At 36.4% G+C, this 19851-nt stretch overlaps 1 protein-coding gene across 10 annotated transcripts in view; it reads left to right on the top strand.

The window, feature by feature from the left end:
• AFG2A (AFG2 AAA ATPase homolog A) overlaps positions 1–19851 on the top strand; it is a 379428-nt gene that overhangs the window by 74246 nt on the left and 285331 nt on the right. For all 10 annotated transcript variants that reach the window (XM_070386484.1, XM_070386483.1, XM_070386485.1 and 7 more), the window contains exons 12-13: positions 14682–14735; positions 16455–16534. In XM_070386484.1, coding sequence (XP_070242585.1) covers positions 14682–14735; positions 16455–16534 — 134 coding nt within the window. The remainder of the gene's footprint in view (positions 1–14681; positions 14736–16454; positions 16535–19851) is intronic.

The following is a 19851-nucleotide window of genomic DNA, read 5'->3' on the forward strand; positions in this document are numbered from 1 at the left end:
TCATTCATTATACAATTTCGTGTACTTTGAAGGTATTAATTTTTGAATCTGGGTGGAGGATATAGTTAATGAACAATGGATGTTCATTTACTGTTCTTTCAGATTTTCCTATCTGTTTAAAAATTACAAAAGAAAAAATTAAGAACACAAAAATAATTTGCTTTTCTATGCATTTTCATTAGTTCTTTCATCTTGGTTTGATTAATTTATGAGAAGAGTTAAAGTAGCTATGGGCTTCCCAGGTGGCGCTAGTGGTAAAGCACTTGCCTGCCAGTGCAGGAGACATAAGAGGTGTGGACTGGATCCCTGGTTCAGAAAGATCCACTGGAGGAGGACAGGGCAACCCACTCCAGTGTTCTTGCCTGGAGAATCCCCATGGACAGAGGAGCCTGGCAGGCTACAGTCCACAGGGTCGCACAGAGTTGAACACAACTGAAGCGACTTAGCACTCACAAAATAGCTGTATCATATAGTTTATGTATGAGGAAATCAGGTTAAAGAAGTTAGGGATTCATGTTGTATTCTTGCGAGTTTTATTTTCCTGTGAAAAAGTTGTCTTGTTTTCAACATAGATATTTGTTTTCTATGGGATTTAAATATTATAATTAAATTTGAACTTATTTCAATGACAAATCTTACACGTTTTGAAAGTGACCAGAAAAAAATAGATACTGGTATTGGGAGACCTAAGTGTTTTGGATATATGGGAAAGAATAAATTCCCTAACACTTTTTGCAATGGTGATTACCTTTAATTTACAAGATAAAGACTTTTAAAACTTTAAATGTTTCTTTGTTAGTTTATGAAAGAACCCTTTAGCTCCCCCTGTGCATCTTTTCTAAACAGTGATTACAAGATTTATATTCTGCTCAGAGTTAAGTCTTCACCTTGGCTTGTGTGGGCTTTTAATATTCTTTGGCATCTCTATGTGTTTTTGTGCAGACTGTAGCACTTGACATATGCTTAAGTTTAGTTTGTCATCTGGGTCAATTACATCAAAATATTTTCCAGTTGAAATTTCCTCTCTGCTTCTCTCTTGCTTTTTGTCTGGAGTGCTACAATAGATTAATTACCCTTGAATAGCTGGGCTATTTCACTTTATGAAGAACTGTTACTGATTCTGGAAGAAGGGGGGTTAGGCCTCTGACAGGGATTTTGGGCAAGTCCTTTATGAACAGTATTGGCAAGTACAAGAATATAATGAACCTAGTATATCCTTGAGTTTTGGAGGAAATTCTTTTCTGATACATCTCTCATAGAGGAATTGTCCAAAATATATCCCATTTTCAGGAAAACAAAAAAAACCACAACCCTGTATTTTATTGAAATCAGTGCACAATTCAGAATAATTACTATTGTCCATTTAACTAGATGCCCTACTATTCTGTTACCAAAGATACAAGTTAATCTGAACTGTATAAATTCCATGTCCATTTTTAAGCATTTTTTAAAAAATCATGTAGGCTAGTCTATAAATCATAGAGCTTTCATTTTACAGATACTACATGGAAAACTGCATAGATTCCTCTTTTATATACAGAATGCTTTAAGATTAGTTTCTAGGATGACAAATAAGGATAATGATGTTTAAGAACGTGAACTGACTTTTCCAAGTCAAAGGAATGGTGATAGAACCGAAATTTGATCTCAGGACTTTCTGACTCCAGAGTCCAAACTCTGAATCACTGTATAATATAATCTTCCTTTTTTTTTTTTTTTTAAACAAAACTAGTGTCCAGTACTCTTTTTCATTAATTACACCAAGTTATTAGAAAAGATAGTTCAGGCAGTTTCTATAGCGCAGGTTCAGAGACATGGAAAGACATTTCTGGGACCTAGTTTAAAAAATAATTTTGCTTCTCAAGGGCAAAGAAAACTGAGGAAAATAGCATAGCTTTGGAGTCGAAGTTGGTTGAATTGATAAGAAAGGGTAAGCACTGCCAAAGAAACAGGAATCTGATAAATTAAATGGAAGTTCAGGAGCAGAGACTACAGGTTGAATAATGTAAAGCTTGAAATTTACTCATTAGTATATAATTTGTGCCCTTGAAATTGAGTGTGTTACAATGAAAAGAGCATGAAGCTGGGATTCAGATAGCTTTGGTTCAGTTTCTAATACTAGCACTTTTTAGGTCTATAGCCTTAACAAGTTCTCTAAGACAGTTTTTTCATCTGTATAGGCCTTTGGAGAGAATTATATTAAAACCATAAATGAAAAAGTTTTAGAGGGCCTAACTACTTAACTCCTGCATATAGTTATGACTTCCTTACTGAGGATTCAATGTGGAAAGGAGGGAAGTGAAGAGTTACTTGGTAGTGGAGAAACCTGCCTCAGCCAGGTGATCATGGTTAACATCATTAGGATTAGTCATGTTGTTAGTATGTACCCTTGTATGTATGATGTGATGAGAATGGTACTTTATTCCCAAGGTCTTCCTCCCAAACACTCATAACCCATGTTTACCTATGAGAAAAACAGCAGGCAAACCCAAATTGAAGGACATTAATTCTGTAAAATACCTGACCACTACTCCTGAAACTGAGTTGCATCCAACTCTTTCGACCCCATGGGCTGTAGCCTGCCAGGCTCCTCTGTCCATGAAATTCTCCAGGCAAGAATACTGGAGTGGGTTGCCATTTCCTTCTCCAGGAGATCTTCCCAACCCAGGGATTGAACCCAGGTCTCCTGCATTGCAGGCAGATTCTTTGCCAACTGAGCTATGAGGGAAGCCCCTGAAACTGTCAGGGTCATCAAAAATAGGGAAAGTCTGAGAAACTGTCACAGCCAGGAGGAGCCCAAGAAGACAGGAGAGCGAAATATACTGTTGTGGTTTCCTGGGTGAGATCCTGGAACAGAAAAGGACGTTAGGTAGAAATTGAGGAACTCTGAATAAACTGTGGACTTCAATTAATAGTAATACGTCATTATTCTTTCACTGGTTGTAACAAATACACCGTATTAATAATATATGATAAAAATAGGAGAAACAGTATGTATTGGGGTAGGAGTGAATATATGGAAAGTCTTGGTACTGTATGCTCAATTCTTCTGTAAACCTTGGATGAGTGCTCAGTCATGTCTGATTCTTTGCTGCCCCATGGACTGTAGCCCGACAGGATCCTCTGTCCAAAGGATTTTCCAGGCAAGAATACTGGAGTGCCATTTTCTCCTCCAGGGGATCTTTCCGACCCAGAGATCAAACCCATGTCTCCTGCATTGCAGGCAGATTCTTTACCGCTGAGCCATCAGGGAAGACCTCTGTAAACCTTAAACTTAACCAAAAGAAAAAGAAAAATCTGTGAATTTATTTAAGTATTAAGGTCAGTATCACAGATCGAGCCATATTATGACCTGAGTATAACTGAAGTTTAAAAGGCCAGCTCAGATTTCTGTATTGTGCCGTACATGACGGGTGGAATGCAGGGAAAGAAAAGAATCATGGGGAGATTGTCAATTCCTTGGGTGAGGGCTTTGGAGGAGACCTGTTCATCACTCTCCTGTTCATGTTCCCCAAATTAGCGGAAAGTTACTGAGAAAAGCCCTTAGGAGGTTGGCTGAAGAAAACTGGGTTTGGGGCTGCTATGAGCTTGGCTATTTGAGTTCTCCGTTGAAGCCATTAAAGGTATGTTGGTTCTGGCCCCAGACCCAGACCCCAACATTATAAAGAATACTTGCCTTTAGTGTTTTAGTTACATTTTTCCTTTTACCTTGGGTGCAGATTGTAATTGAGTCTCACCAGTAACTATGTCCAGTTCCATGTCTTTTGTGGACCCTAAGTCTTTATTCTCTTTCTACAGGTTTTTATTGCTATTTGTGTTCATCTAGAGTCTGAAACCATTTGTTTCTTCTTAACTTCTGTTAGAGTTGTTTTTTTTTTTTTTTTTTAATTTAAAATCTCCGTTATGTCTCCAAACAGTGTTGTCTTATGTGCCCCATACTCTTTAAGTTGACAATTACTGACATCAGAGTTAAAGACATATACTTAGTTTTAGTAATGTTTAATGCTATTAGGGAATAACTAATAGTTCTCTATTTTTCTTAGGACAGATAGAATAGTTACTCTGCCATGGTCAGAATCACAAAGTTATGTAGGAGTTAGATTGAATTTGCTTAAATTTAGTGTTATTTGTGCACTATATATGCTGCCATGTTAAAGCTGAGATATATATTAAAACCATATATGTTAATAATTTTTTTTTAGTTGAGTTTGTATCAAATTGATGTCTTGACATGAAAGTATTCTATAACATTTGGCTAAAAGTAAAAAAAAAAAATGACAATATATATACAAGAAATAAAACCTTTAGTATTTGGAATCCAAAAAGACCTAGAGAAATATAAAAGAAAAGAATGTTTTTACATTTCCAGGAAAGAGAAATAGAATATTTAATAGAAAACTTTGTTATTGTATTAGTTTAATTTTTTACCTGTGGATTTCAGTTGAGAGAGATTGATTATTTTTTCCTTCTTTTAAATCTCCTTTGAATGAAATTTAATTCATGTCTATAACACTTAAACTATTTGTAAATATTTTACTTTTGTAGCAACAACTCAAATATATATTAAGCACCTTCTGTGTGTCAGGCACTGTACATGGTAAATGAAGTCGTTAGAAGGGCTTCTTGCTACCTACCAAAACTCATAATTCAGTGAGAATAAACAAATGAAGTAGCAAAATGATTAGCATTTTGAATCTTGATGATTAATTGTATGTGAGAAATGAGAAAGAAGTTAAAGGTGATTAAAATTTTACTTTTAACGACTGGCAGGTCATTAAAACTACACTAACTCTAGGAAGAGTTAGCGGATGAGGAGGAAAAGTAGGTTCGAGGTGGGAAAGCAGGTACCCATTTGGGATTTAGACTTGTGGAGTTTGAAATGCCTTTAGAACAGGATGACAGAGATGTCTAAAAGGGTGTTGAACACAAATTTGTAGCTGAAGGGGGCTTCCCTATAGCTCAAACAGTAAAGAATCAGCCTGGAATGCAGGAGACCCTGGTTCAATCAAGGTGGGGAAGAGCCTCTGGACAAGGGAATGACAGTCCACTCCAGTATTCTTGCCTGGAAAACTCCACGGGCAGAGAAACCTGACGGGCTGCAGTCCATGGGGTTGCCAAGAGTCAGACATGACTGAGTGACTAACACTACTACTTCTACTCCTTGTAGCTCAAGAGAATGGTCATTTCTAGGGATGAAAAAATGGAAATTGAGACCTCACGTTTAAGATGCTGTACAGTAGTCAGTAAAGAAGATTGACAGCGTTGAGAGTGATCGATAATAATATAAGGGATTTTTCTGGGGCCAGGGAGTGTGCGTAGGAACACTATAGCTAGCTGAATTGTAGTCAGCATGGTGCCCACATTGTTAAGTTCTAAAGAAATGTGTCCTTTTCTTTTCTTGAATGAATGAATTGTGGGGAAGGTTTGTGTTATAATTTTTGAGAAAACAGTTTGGATTCTATTTCCTTCCTTGCCAGCCGCTGTCACTTTTTTAGGTTTTTTCACTAATCCAGGCATTTCTTGCCTAGTACCTAATGCCAGTTTTCAAACTCTTTGAAGTTCCTTCCCAAAGTGGCCTTTTTTGTGTGCTAGTGCTGTACTTTTTATTAATTTTCAAGATCCTTTACTCACATTTCTATATGTAATTCTACCTCATGTGAGTTTGGGTTTTTATGAGCTTATTCCATAACATTTAACCATAGTTAACACTTGGGTTAACTTGCCTTCCCTAGACATTTTGGAATTTATAAAAGCTGGATATGAATTGTAAAAGCCAAAAGTAACAGGCAGGTGTCAGACACATTTAAAAGCCCTTGAGAAGACTGGGAAAAAAACCCAGTAGTGATTAAAGGGGCAAAATTGCAAGAGCATAATCTATGACTGGAGAAGGCAGTGGCACCCCACTCCAGTACTCTTGGCTGGAAAATCCCATGGACGGAGGAGCCTGGTAGGCTGCAGTCCATGGGGTTGCTAAGAGTCGGACACGACTGAGCGACTTCCCTTTCACTTTTCACTTTCATGCATTGGAGAAGGAAATGGCAACCCACTCCAGTGTTCTTGCCTGGAGAATCCCAGGGACGGGGAAGCCTGGTGGGCTGCCGTCTCTGGGGTCGCACAGAGTTGGACATGACTGACGTGACTTAGCAGCAGCAGCAATCTATGACTACTGTACTTGAATTTGTGACTGGAATGGTGGAAAACACTAAAACAAAGAGATAAGTCAGGTTAGTTTCCACTAGATTAATAGAACAGTTGGACATATGTTTATATGTATTTGTGTTATTTTTGTTGTTTTATAAACTTAAGCACTTGAAATCTTTATCATGGAAAAATTAAAACTAACACCCCAATTGATGGTACTTTTGGTGGGTTTATTGATCACCCTTATCAATGAGGCACTTTTCTAACCAGGTGAAATGTGGCAGGACTATCATAACATAGTTATTTTGGCAAGTAAAACTAGAATAGAAATAACCTTATCTAGTTTTATCAGTCTTATCTATTTTAGAGATTTATTATTCCTTTTTTTGTTTATGAGCAAATGTGAGATTCTATATGTATCTAACCCTTGTAAGTAGATACTATCTCAAAATTAGTTATCAATAAAATTCTTTTTTTCAAAGTAACCTATGCTCAGTTCAGTTCAGTTGTTCAGTCATGACCAACTCTTTGTGACTCCACGGACTGCAACATTCCAGGCTTCCCTGCCCATCACCAACTCCTGGAGCTTGTTTAAACTCGTGTCCATCGAGTCGGTGATGCCTTCTAACCATCTCATCCTCTGTACTCCCCTTCTCCTCCCACCTTCAATCTTTCCCAGCATAAGGTTCTTATCAAAGAAGTCATTCTTGGCATCAGGTGGCCAAAGTATTGGAGTTTCAGTTTCAGCATCAGTCCTACCAATGAATATTTAGGACTGATTTCCTTTAGGATGGACTGGTTGGATCTCCTTGCAGTCTAAGGGACTCTCAAGAGTGTTCTCCAACACCACAGTTCAAAGGCATCAATTCTTCAGCACTCAGCCTTCTTTATAGTCCAACTTTCATATCCATACATGACTACTGGAAAACCCATAGCTTTGACTAGATAGACTTGTGTTGGCAGAGTAATGTCTCTGCTTTTTAATATGCTGTCTAGGTTGGTCATAGCTTTTTTTCCAAGGAGCAAGCATCTTTTAATTTTTTTGCGGCAGTCAGCATTGCAGTGATTTTAGAGCCAAAAAATATAAAGTCTCTCGCTGTGTCCATTATTTCCTTCTATTTTCTATGAAATGATGGGACCAGATGCCATGATCTTAGTTTTCTGAATATTGAGTTTTAAGCCAACTTTTTCACTCCTCTGTCACTCTCATCAAGAGACTCTTTAGTTCTTCTTCACTTTCTGCCATAAGGGTGGTGTCGTCTACATATCTGAGGTTATTGATATTTCTCCTGGCAATTCTTCAATTGTCCTTCAATACTTATTATCAGTTAATAATTTATTGGAAGTTAGTGACAAAGGTTATTCATATTTCTCTTGGCGATCTTGATTACAGCTTGGGCTTTATGCAGTCCGGCATTTCACATGATGTACTCTGCATATAAGTTAAATAAGCAGGGTGACAGCCTTGATGTACTCCTTTCCATGTTTGGAACCAGTCTGTGTTCCATTCCCAGTACTAACTGTTGCTTCTTGACCTGCATACAGATTTCTCAGGAAACAGGTCAAGTGGTCTGGCATTCCCATCTCTTGAAGAATTTTCCACGGTTTGTTGTGATTCACATGGTCAAAGGCTTTGGCATAGTCAATAAAGCAGAAGTGGATGTGTTTGGGTGAACTCCGGGAGTTGGTGATGGACAGGGAGGCCTGGCGTGCTGCAATTCATGGCGTTGCAAAGAGTCGGACACGACTGAGCGACTGAACTGAACTGAACTGAACTGAAGATGTGTTTCTGGAACTCTCTTGCTTTTTCAATGATCCAGTAGATGTTGGCAATTTGATCTCTTGTTCCTCTGCCTTTTCTAAATCTAGCTTGAACATCTGGAAGTTCACGGTTCATGTACTGTTGAGATCTAGCTTTAAGAATTGTGAGCATTATTTTGCTAGCATTTGAGATGAGTGCATCCAGTTGTGGATGTGACTGGTGATAGAAGTAAAGCCTAATACTGTAAAGAACAATATTGCATAGGAACCTCGAATGTTAGGTCCATGAATCAGGGCAAATTGGAAATGGTCAAACAGGAGATGGCAAGAGTGAACATAGGCATTTTAGGAATCAGTGAACTGAAATTAACTGGAATGGGTGAATTTAACTCAGATGACCATTATATCTCCTACTGTGGGCAAGAATCCCTTAGAAGAAATAGAGTAGCCATCACAGTCAACAAGAGAGTCCGAAATGCAGTACTTGGATGCAATCATAGCAAATACCCTCTTCCAACAATACAAGAGACGACTCTACACATCAATGTCACCAGATGGTCAATACTGAAATCAGATTGAATATATTCTTTGCAGTCAAAAATGAAGAAACTCTATACAGTCAGCAAAAACAAGACTGGGAACTGACTGTGACTCAGGTCATAAACTCCTTATTGCCAAATTCAGACTTAAATTGAAGAAAGTAGGGAAAACCACTAGATCATTCAGGTATGACCTAAATCAAATCCCTTACGATTATTCAGTGGAAGTGACAAATAGATTCAAGGGATTAGGTCTGACAGACAAAGTGCCTGAAGAACTATGGACAGAGGTTCATGACAGTGTACAAGAGGCAGTGATCAAGACCATCCCCAAGAAAAAGAAATGCAAAAAGGCAAAATGGTTGTCTGAGGAGGCCTTACAAATAGCTGCAAAAGAAAAGAAGCAAAAGGCAAAGGAGAAAAGGAAAGATATACCCATTTGAATGCAGAGTTCCAAAGAATACCAGGGAGAGGTAAGAAAGCCTTCCTCAGTGATCAATGCGAAGATATAGAGGAAAACAATGGAATGGGAAAGACTAGAGATCTCTTGAAGAAAATTAGAGATACCAAGGGAACATTTCATGCAAAGATGGGCACAGTAAAGGAAAGAAATGGTATGAATGTAACAGAAGCAGCAGATATTAAGAAAAGGTGGCAAGAATACACAGAAGAACTATTCAAAAAAGATCTTCATGATCTAGATAACCATGATGGTGTGATCACTCTCCTAGAGCCAGACATCCTGGAATGTGAAGTCAAATGGGCCTTAGGAAGCATCACTACGAACAAAGCTAGTGGAGGTGATGAAATTCCAATTGAGCTATTTCAAATCTTAAAAGATGATGTTGTGAATGTGCTGCACTCAGTATGCCAGCAAATTTGGTAAACTCAGCAGTGGCCACAGGACTGGAAAAGATCAGTTTTCATTCCAATCCCAAAGAAAGGCAGTGCCAAAGAATGTTCAAACTAAGCCATGCTAGCAGCTATTTATTGAAAATTAGACTTTGCCCTTGCCACCTGATCTCTTCCAACAAAAACCTTTGAATTTGAATTGCTGCTATTGTGTCTAGTCTTAAGAGGACATTTCCTTTTTTATTTATTTTTTTCTTTTTAGAACTTGAAAATCAGAGGACATACGGTTTTTAGAAAGTGTAGTATTACTATTCTGGAAACTCAAATCCTCTATTTTCTGTCATTTAGTTTGTCTAGGACTTTTGGTATTTCACTTAATTTCTTTTGCTTTGTTTTCCTCAGGCTTTAAGTGAGATAGCTTAGAGTAAATGATTCTCCTGAAGTTCTTTCACTAATAAAATTCTGTGAGTAGCTCACATAATGTTTGTATTCTAATCTGTTGCTTATCTTTTTTGCTTATTGGTGGCTAACCATTTGGGGCATTTTCTCTAATTGTCAGCATAACGATTAAGAGGCTTCAATATCTGTTCTGTCATCTACTAAGTTGTGTGACTAAGTTGTGTAAATTACTTAACCTTTTTTTCACTTCAATATTTTTTTCTCTAAAATTATGATAAGAGTATTCGCCTCAAAGGTGTGTTGTAAGCAGTTAGGGGGATAATGCATATTAAGCATTTAGCAGTATTTCGTAAAATTTGCTGTCGCTAGTTGCTATTTTCTTCTGTTTTTAATAATTGGATGTATGCTGCTGCTGCTGCTGCTAAGTCGCTTCAGTAGTGTCCGACTCTGTGCGACCCCATAGACAGCCTCCTACCAGGCTCCTCTGTCTCTGGGATTCTCCAGGCAAGAACACTGGAGTGGGTTGCCATTTCCTTCTCCAATGCATAAAAGTGAAAAGTGAAAGTGAAGTCGCTCAGTCGTATCTGACTCTGCGAGGCCCCGTGGACTGCAGCCCCCCAGGCTCCTCCGTCCATGGATTTTCCAGGCAAGAGTACTGGAGTGGGGTGCCATTGCCTTCTCTGCAGTGATGTATATTTGACCTCAAATAGAACAAAAAGTATAGCAGCACAGCTTATGATCCCTTAAGTTTTCTGTTAGTGTTAAAATGTATTTATCTTTGAAACTGAATTTAATCTTTTACAGTTTGTTGTACAAGAAAATAAGAAATTTTTGACAGTTGGAACTTCAAATTCAAAATTACCTTCCTTAGTGATCATGACTTCATAAAGAATTTTGGATTCAGCCAGCTACATAGTAAAAAGATCATACATGATGACCAAGTGGCTTTCTCCTAGGGATGCAAGGATTTTTCAGTATTTGCAAATAAATTGGTGTGATACACTATATTAATAAATTGAAAGATAAAAACCATATGATTATCTCAGTAGATGCAGAGAAAGCCTTTGACAAAATTCAACACCGATTTATGATAAAAACTGTCCAGAAAGCAGGCATAGAAGAAACATACTTCAACATAAAAGCCATATATGGCAAAACCACAGCAAACATTACCCTCAATGGCAAAAAATGGAAAGTATTTCCTCTAAAATCAGGAACAAAACAAGGGTGCCCACTCTCACCACTACTATTCAACATAGTTTTGGAAGTCCTAGCTGTAGCAATCAGAGAAGAAAAAGCAGTAAAAGGAATCCAGATTCGAAAAGAAGTAAAACTCTTCACTGTTTGAAGATGACATGATCCTCTACATAGAAAACCCTAAAGAAGCCACCAAAAAATTACTGCTGCTAAGTCGCTTCAGTCGTGTCCGACTCTGTGCAACCCCATAGATGGCAGCCCACCAGGCTCCCCCGTCCCTGGGATTCTCCAGGCAAGAACACTGGAGTGGGTTGCCATTTCCTTCTCCAATGCATGAAAGTGAAAAGTGAAAGTGAAGTCGCTCAGTTGTGTCCGACTCTTCACGACCCCATGGACTGCAGCCTACCAGGCTCCTCCGTCTATGGGATTTTCCAGCCAAGAGTACTGGAGTGGGTGCCATTGCCTTCCCCCCCACCCAAAAAAAAATTACTAGAGCTAATCAATAAATATAGTAAAGTTGCAGGATATAAAATTAATACACAGAATTCCTTTGCATTCCTATGCACTAACAATGAGAAAACAGAAAGAGAAAGTAAGGAAACAACCCCATTCACCATTGCAACAAAAAGAATAAAATGCTTAGGAATCAGTTTACCTAAAGAAACAAAACACCTGTGTATAGAAAACTATAATAAAGACCTGTATGTAGAAAACACGGATGATAGAAATCAAAGATGACACAAATAGACAGACAGATATACTATGTTCATGGATTGGGAGAATCTATGTAGTGAAAATGAGTATATTACCCAAAGCAATCTATAGATTCAGCTCAATCCCTATGAAGCTACCAATGGTATGTTTCACAGAACTAGAGCAAATAATTTCACAATTTGTATGAAGACACAAAAAAACCTTGAATAGCCAAAGCAATATTGAGAAAGAAGTATGGAACTGGAGGCATCAACCTGCTTGACTTCAGACTATACTACAAAGCTACAGTTATCAAGACAGTATGGTACTGGCACAAAGACAGAAATATAGATCAATGGAACAAAATAGAAAGCCCAGAGATAAATCCACGCACCTATGGGCACCTTATCTTTGACAAGGTAGGCAAAGATATACAGTAGAGAAAAGACAATCTCTTTAACAAATGGTGCTGGGAAAACTGGTCAACCACCTATAAAAGAATGAAACTAGACACTTTCTAACACCATACACAAAAATAAACTCAAAACGGATTAAAGATCTAAATGTAAGACCAGAAACTGTAAAACTCTTAGAGGAAAACATAAGTAGAACATTCTCTGGCATAAATCACAGTAAGATCCTCTATGCCCCACATCCCAGAGTAATGGAAATGAAAACTAAAGGGACCTAATTAAAAGCTTTTGCACAATGAAGGAAATTATGAGCAAGGTGAAAAAACAGTCTTCAGAATGGGAGAAAACAATAGCAAATTAAGTAACTGACAAAGAATTAATCTTAAAAATATACTAGCAGCTCATGCAGCTCAATACCAGAAAAATAAACAACCCAATCAAAAAATGGGCCAAAGAACTAAACCTGACATTTCTCCAAAGAAGACATAAAGATGGCTAACAAACACATGAATAGATGCTCATCATCACTCATTATCAGAGAAATGCAAATCAAAACCACAATGAGGTACCATCTCACACCAGTCAGAATGATTGCCATCAAAACGTCTACAAACAATAAATGCTGGAGTGAGTGTGGAGAAAAGGGAACCTTCTTACACTGTTGGTGGGAATGCAAACTAGTACAGCTACAATGGAGAACAGTGTGGAGATTTCTTAAAAATCTTGAAATAGAACTGCCATACGACCCAGCAATCCCACTGCTAGGCATATACACTGAAGAAGCCAGAATTGAAAGAGACACATGTACCCCAATATTCATTGCAGCACTATTTACAATAACTAGGACATGGAGGCAACCTAAATGTCCATTGGCAGAAGAATTGATAAGGATGTTGTTGTACATATACACAATGGATTATTCCTTAGCTATGAAAAAGAATGCATTTGAGTCAGTTCTAATGAGGTGAGTGACACTGGAGCCTATTATACAGAGTGAAGAAGTCAGAAAGAGAAACACCGATGTAGTATATTAACACATATGTATGGAATTCAGAAAGATGGTAACAATGACACTGTATGCAAGACAGCATAAGAGACACAGATGTAAAGAATAGACTTGGGAAAAAAAAAAAAGAATAGACTTGGAATATGTGGGAGAGGTCGAGAGTGGGACAATTGGATAGAATAACATTGAAACATGTATGTTACATATGTAAAATAGATGACCAGTGCAAGTTTGATGGATGAAGCAGGGCACTCAAAGCTGGTGCTCTGGGACAACCCAGAGGAATGGGGTAGAGAGAGAGGTGGGAGGGGGTTCAGGATGGGGAGATACATGTATATCCATGGCTGATTCATGTTGATTTATGACAAAAACCACCACAGTATTGTAAAGTAATTAGCCTTCAATTTAAATAAATTAATTAATTTTTTTAAGTCATGCAAAAAATAAAATTTTGGGTTCAGGTAACATGTCAGTTCAGCTAGTGGCATTGCGTTTTTAGGTCAGGCATCCAGATATAATTCCTTAGCATGTACTGTACAAAATCACATGTTTTCTAGAGTCCTTACAGAACTTTTCATTACTACTGTGACCTGTTAGTAATAATTGAATTATTCTAACCCAGATTTTCTTCTCAGTGCTAACTTCCTAGGTTTGATTTTCAAATTGGTTTGATTTTTGTTTTTGTTTTTTTCCTTTTGCTTTTGGAGGAAAAAAGCACTCTTTCTTATCCACAGAGTTTTCTGTAGCCTACCTCTAGGTACTGGTGGAATGAGCCTTCACTGGGTCATTAAGTGAAGGCTTAATGGTTAAGGCTTAAAGGTTAAGGCTATAGGCCATATTTTCACATTTTCAACAAAGTATTTATTGTCTGTTTGCTTGTACATCAGATTTTTAAAACAAGTTAATCTGTCTGTTATCAGTAGCAGCATATTGTATTCTCATGTCATGCAATGATCGTAGTCTTGTTCCAGCACTGATATTCAAGTCATCTTTTTAGAGTCAGCTCTATGGAGATCAGTAATCATTTCTCCAAATTATCTAACTACTTTCCTTTAGCTAAAGCCAGATAATTAGAGGGCAGTATATATGTGCATTAAGTATATTGCTTACTTAAAAAAATGGCTTCACTGGATTACTATTTTATGTTACACTATTGACTTTTATGGAGAGTTGCTGTAAGAACAATAACAGTAATACAGAGTTTGCGTGATAATGATTAAAAATAATAATATTGGAAACAGATAATGTCATTGATTACATGATTCCCATTCCTTTTTTTGAGAATTATCATAGAGTCATAAAAAGAATAGCCCTGAGATCTTGCTTCTTGTCAGAGAGCCGTGCTGATCTAGTACTAGACTGTTCTGTCTTCAGTGCCTAGCACCATGTTTGTTACATAGTAAAAGTATGGATGGATGTGTGGGTGGATGATTAAGATGTTTAACTATCATGTTTAGTCACAGATACTATATACTGATGTGCAGTTTTTAGAATACAAAATGGCTTTAATTTTTGAAGCATAAATAACACCCAATAAAAATAAGCATGCAAGAGGAACTAATTTAATGAAAAGCAGATTTTTTTTTCTCTTTTTTTATGTGTGTATTTTCTCTTTTTTTTAGACATAATCACGTAACTGGATTTATAAAGATGCTGAACAGTTGTTTTCTTTTCATGCAGGGGCCTGAATTAATGAACAAGTATGTTGGTGAATCTGAAAGAGCAGTTAGAGAGGTAAGATTATGCCTTAAAGTGGAACTCTGCATAGGAGAACCACACTTCTGTCCTCTAGTTTCCATTTTGTATGGGGTTACAGATTTAGAATTTCCAAATCTAAATTCTAGTGGTATATTTTTTTCTTCAGGCAAATATTATTTTTAAATGTAATTTTGGTTATCTACAATACATAGTCTTTGTTTTTAAACATCATAATATTTCTAGCCTCTAGTTTTAGCAAATATATTTTTTTAACAACTGTCAGCATCTCATTAAAAAAAAAAAGGATATGTTTATACTTAACAACTAACACATGATGTTAAAATGAGATTTAAATCCTTTAAACTAGGTAGTCCTTTAAATCAGAGAAGCTTATTAGTATATGAAAATTTCAATGTACTCTCCTTATTTTATTTACTTTACCTTTGACTAGTGATTTAGAAAATGCATCCCCCTTCTCTCTTAAATTTTAAAGTTGGTGATTGGCCTGCTGATTACTTCATACTGCTAAAGCTGCACAATTGGGAAATTCATGCAAAATCAAGGCACTGAAGTGGGGTAAACTATAGCAGTTTGGCCATGTTTTGGCTCTCCTAAACAAAGGCTGGCCTGCCTCACATGGGCATCATGTATCTTCCCAGATGCTGTTCAAGGACAGAAATACATAAAGAGCAGTGGAATGGATTGTCTCCATTTATGAAATATGTGGGTACCAACCAAGAGTATTAGAGATTGGAATACTTTGTTTTGCATCTGAGAAAAAGTTTTAAGTTACTTTTTGTTTCTTTTTTCTCTTTGAAATATAGATGATGGTGACCATATAAAATATTAACTGATAATGATAGCACCCTTCTTGATTAAAAATATGAAAAAGGTGGTGCTTATTAATACTAATGTTTTGGTAACTATTGTGTATTTTTATGGTCATCATAATTGTGACCAGAAAATGAGGGCCTGGTCACACAAATTTGTGCCAGTTAACACAAATTTGAATTTCTTTCTGCCTGTACTGACTTTTTCTAGCCCATTTCTGCATATTGTCCCATGGCTGTCCAGCCAGTCTTTGATTTTGATAGCCTGATTGACTTCTGGTCTATCCAATCTATTCTCTTCCAAGTGTTAACTATGTTTTTCCATATAGTCTTCAGAGAAATGAGCAAGACATATGACTTTTAGGTTTATGGGTATTTTATATGCTAAACTTTGGCTGATTTTATACATTATTATTTTTCTTTTAAACTTGTGTTTATGATAGATAATAATAACTGTCATTTACTGAGCTGTTACCATGTTCCAGGCATTATACTAAATGTGTTGCCATCTTTTTAAATTCAGTTCTTAAACTTTTGAGGCCGGCATTTATCATAATCTCCATTTTTAGAGATATGGAACTTGAAGTTTAGAGAAGTAAAGTTATCTGCTGAAAATCACACAGTTACTAAGTGGCAGAGGCGGGATTTTAACTGAGATTGTCTGATTACTTAAGCCAAATTGTCTCCTACACACCTTTAAGAATATGTATTGATGTCTTGTCTGTTTGCAAGTAAGCACCATGATAGAAGGTATTTTACATCCATTATGAAGTGTGAATACATCTGTTACAGGTTGTATACAAAGTGATTGAGCTGGTTGACTGGTACATAATTGATTTGGTTCTAATAGTTTTCAAACTAAAACCAGTAATGGAGTTTTCTGAAGTTTGCTGATCTTTAGCTAATGTGGCACTCTTTCCACCAGATCTTCCGGAAGGCAAGAGCAGTGGCTCCTTCCATTATTTTCTTTGATGAACTTGATGCCTTAGCAGTTGAAAGGGGCAGGTAAGAAATATAAGACTGCCGCTAATAACTGTATATTAGCAACTACAGTGTAGAGGAACTAGCACTTTTTATACAGATTTTATTTTTTAATATTATTAATACATTTGGCTTAAAAGAAAACTTTCAATTCATTTTTTTTTTTCTTATATCCTTAAAATTATTTCATATTACCACTTTATTACTTCTGAGGTGAGATGGAACAAAAGGTTACAAATAGCTTAAGTTCACCTTGATGCAAGGGAAGAATAAGAAGCCAGAGAAGTTTGCTGAATTAGGGTGATCTGCCACATTTATGTGCCATCAGAGACATCTGTTTTTGGAGCCTAAAAAGGAACAGGATGGGAAACATTGTTAAATATGAACCAGATGGTAGGTGGAATATATAGCAGAGTTCTCATAAAATGCCTTTGAAATATGTGTGAGAAACCAGACAAGATACTCGGTAGAAATAACCTGGTTTTGTAGGCATTTTGGCTCAGGAGGAATTGGCATATGTATTAGAGCTGTTAATAATTTGCAGCCTCTAGATATCATTTTCTTTAATCGTCTTCATCATATTGTGAGTCCTTCCTTAGTGACTCATTCAAATAAATTCTATGTAGTTTCCTTTGCACAGAAAAATTTTGGTCAAGTTAGTTGACGCTTTGAAAACAAAGGTAAGGCTGACTACGCAATGTAATGTTAATAGTACAAATAGAAAATTGCAGTTGTACTTTAGCTACACTAAGTCTTAATCAGTTTGGTTTTTATAGCCATAAGAATCTCATAGAATGATACTCTGTTTTCAATTGTTTTTTCCCTGTAATTGTATAATGAGCTAACATTGCCTAGAAAGTTATTGTTTTGTCTAGTTGGAGTGCTATTACCTGAAAACTAAAACAAACAAAATCTTGACACATATGTTTTTGTTCTTTAGCCATTTGAATTGGGCATAGTTTCTAGAAATTGGAAAACATATCTGTTGATAGATAGCAAAGTATAAAATTCCCCAAATAATAAACCAGGTTTAGGCATTGTTAAAGAAATAGAAAACATAGGAAAACAGGGAAATTTTTAAATTCCGTAAACTATTAATTTTCTCTATAATTTTAGGCATTGCTTTCATTTTTTTATTTTCTATGATAACATTCAGATCAAACTCATATGACTAATCCAAAAAAGATAGTGCCTAAGAAAACTTTCTTCTTATCATGATTTAGATTTCCACACGTAAGATGTTTAACAAATTGAGCCATGAATCATAATATATGCTCGTCCATACTATCCAGGATGTTAACTCAATTATTTTGACTATTTGAGTTCACTCAAATTAGCCATGAAACTGAGGGTTGCAACCTGCACATTGTAAATAGAGTATAGACATACCATTTGCTTAGCTTTAGAAATATTTGTGCTTTCAGAAAGAGAGATTTCTACTTATAAAAGTGTCTTATTTCATGCTCACAAAAATGTCTACTTATAACCATGATTGTCTCCTTTCCTCTGCCCCATTTAAGTGTCTGTGGGACTTCAAAAATAAGTAAGCCTGATACTTACTTCTCATTTTCTGTATGCCCATTTAAATTATGGGTGTTCTGGATAAGATTTTTTTGTCTGATTTTGTTTTGTGAGTTGGAGAAAGTGTTGTAAGATTCCCTTTGTGAAGTGCTTTAATGATCTCTGTAATATTTGGGAAAATTGAAAATGCTGTTGAAGTAGTATAGCTCTTTGGAAGATGGATAATATGGTAGAGAGAAAAGGCACTGAGGTAGGGAAGAGATTTGAATTATTCTGAGCTAATAATAATATTGGGGAACATTCACTTACTGCTTACCATATTCTAGAAACTGTTTTAAGTGCTTTACAGATTAAAAAAAATTCACAAAAAAGTCCCTACATTAATGCAAAGCAGGTTATTGTACAGTTGGCTCCAGTACTCTGCCCTGCCTCCCAACTAGCTTAAAATTTTACCTTTTTCAGGATTATAGTCAGGAAGGGTATACTCTGGGTAGTAAATCATAAGTCAGTTTTGTCTTAGGCAACAGTTCTGTCCCCAGAGGTGAAGACATATAGGATGGTCTATGTATATATAGAACATATACTATATTCTCTTGGCCCAGACTCCTCTGACTGAGGGAATGGCCACTAGACTAATCCAGAGATTCCTAGAAAAGCTTTCTCTTTCTCAGATGTTCCAGCTAGTCACTGGATCCTGAATCATCCTTAGTAGCTGGCATTAATTGCCTGCTTCCAGACTTCAAGCAGAACTAGAAATTTGAAACTAGAAACATATTTCTGAAGACTGCAGAGGCCCATCTTATTTATTTAATTTACAAATCGTATCACTCCCTTTGGATTTCACTCACCATGTTATGGCCTTTTGTTTATATTAACCTTTAATCATCACCACAACCCCAGGAGGAGTAGGTCCTATTTTCATCTCCAATTTACAGGTGAGAAAACTTAGGCATCTAGATCCATAACTGCTTTATTCAACATCATATACCACAAGTAGCAGAGCTGAAATTTGAATTTAAGTATTTTGACTCCAGAGCAGATACTCTGAGCCACTTTTTTTATTTGACTATCACACCACAGATCTCAGGATTGCATGTCTAAGTAGTTAATTAACCTTTCAAGATTGTATTTATTGTATGTTCTCTTTGTGAGCCTGTGAGTATAAGACTCCTTTGCAGCATTCATTCATTCACTTGTTAAGTAAATATTTATTGAGCGCTCTTTCTGCAATAGGCTTTGCATGGGGGTAAAACAGAGAACAGGACCTAGAGCAATTACCTTAACCTCTTTAAGCTTTAGTTTCATTTCTAAAATGGAGATAGTAGTAATAAATTCTAGGTTGTTGGAATTAAATACATGTAAAGTGCTTTATGTAGTGCCTGGCATTTAGTAACTGCTTAAAAAACTTGTTTCTCATAATTTCTGCATTGATATTCTTGTAATAATGATCATTTCCATATAAATAGAAATACAGTAATATAGATAGAAATGAGTCCTACAACAGGATTTAGATTGTAGTGGAGGATATTGAAGCATTTGGGAAATTAGAGTATTCTACAGGTGACAGGCACTATGGCATTTCAGCAATCTAATTTGTAAGTTAGATTTGATTAGTTGTAAGACATACCATTATTTTACATATCATTACTGAAGAAAAATGCAGCCCTAAACTGTGAAATGGTATTGAGAAATCAACAACTCCAAGGAATATCCTGATTTCAAAAGTTTTAAATATGAAAAAAGTTTGTATTTTAGAAATAGAAGAAAGACATTATTATTTGGGAGAAAAAGAAGATGATCTATTGTGTTTTATAAAACTT

The sequence above is a fragment of the Bos mutus genome, chromosome 17 (assembly GCF_027580195.1).
Source record: "Bos mutus isolate GX-2022 chromosome 17, NWIPB_WYAK_1.1, whole genome shotgun sequence".
NCBI lineage: Eukaryota > Metazoa > Chordata > Mammalia > Artiodactyla > Bovidae > Bos > Bos mutus.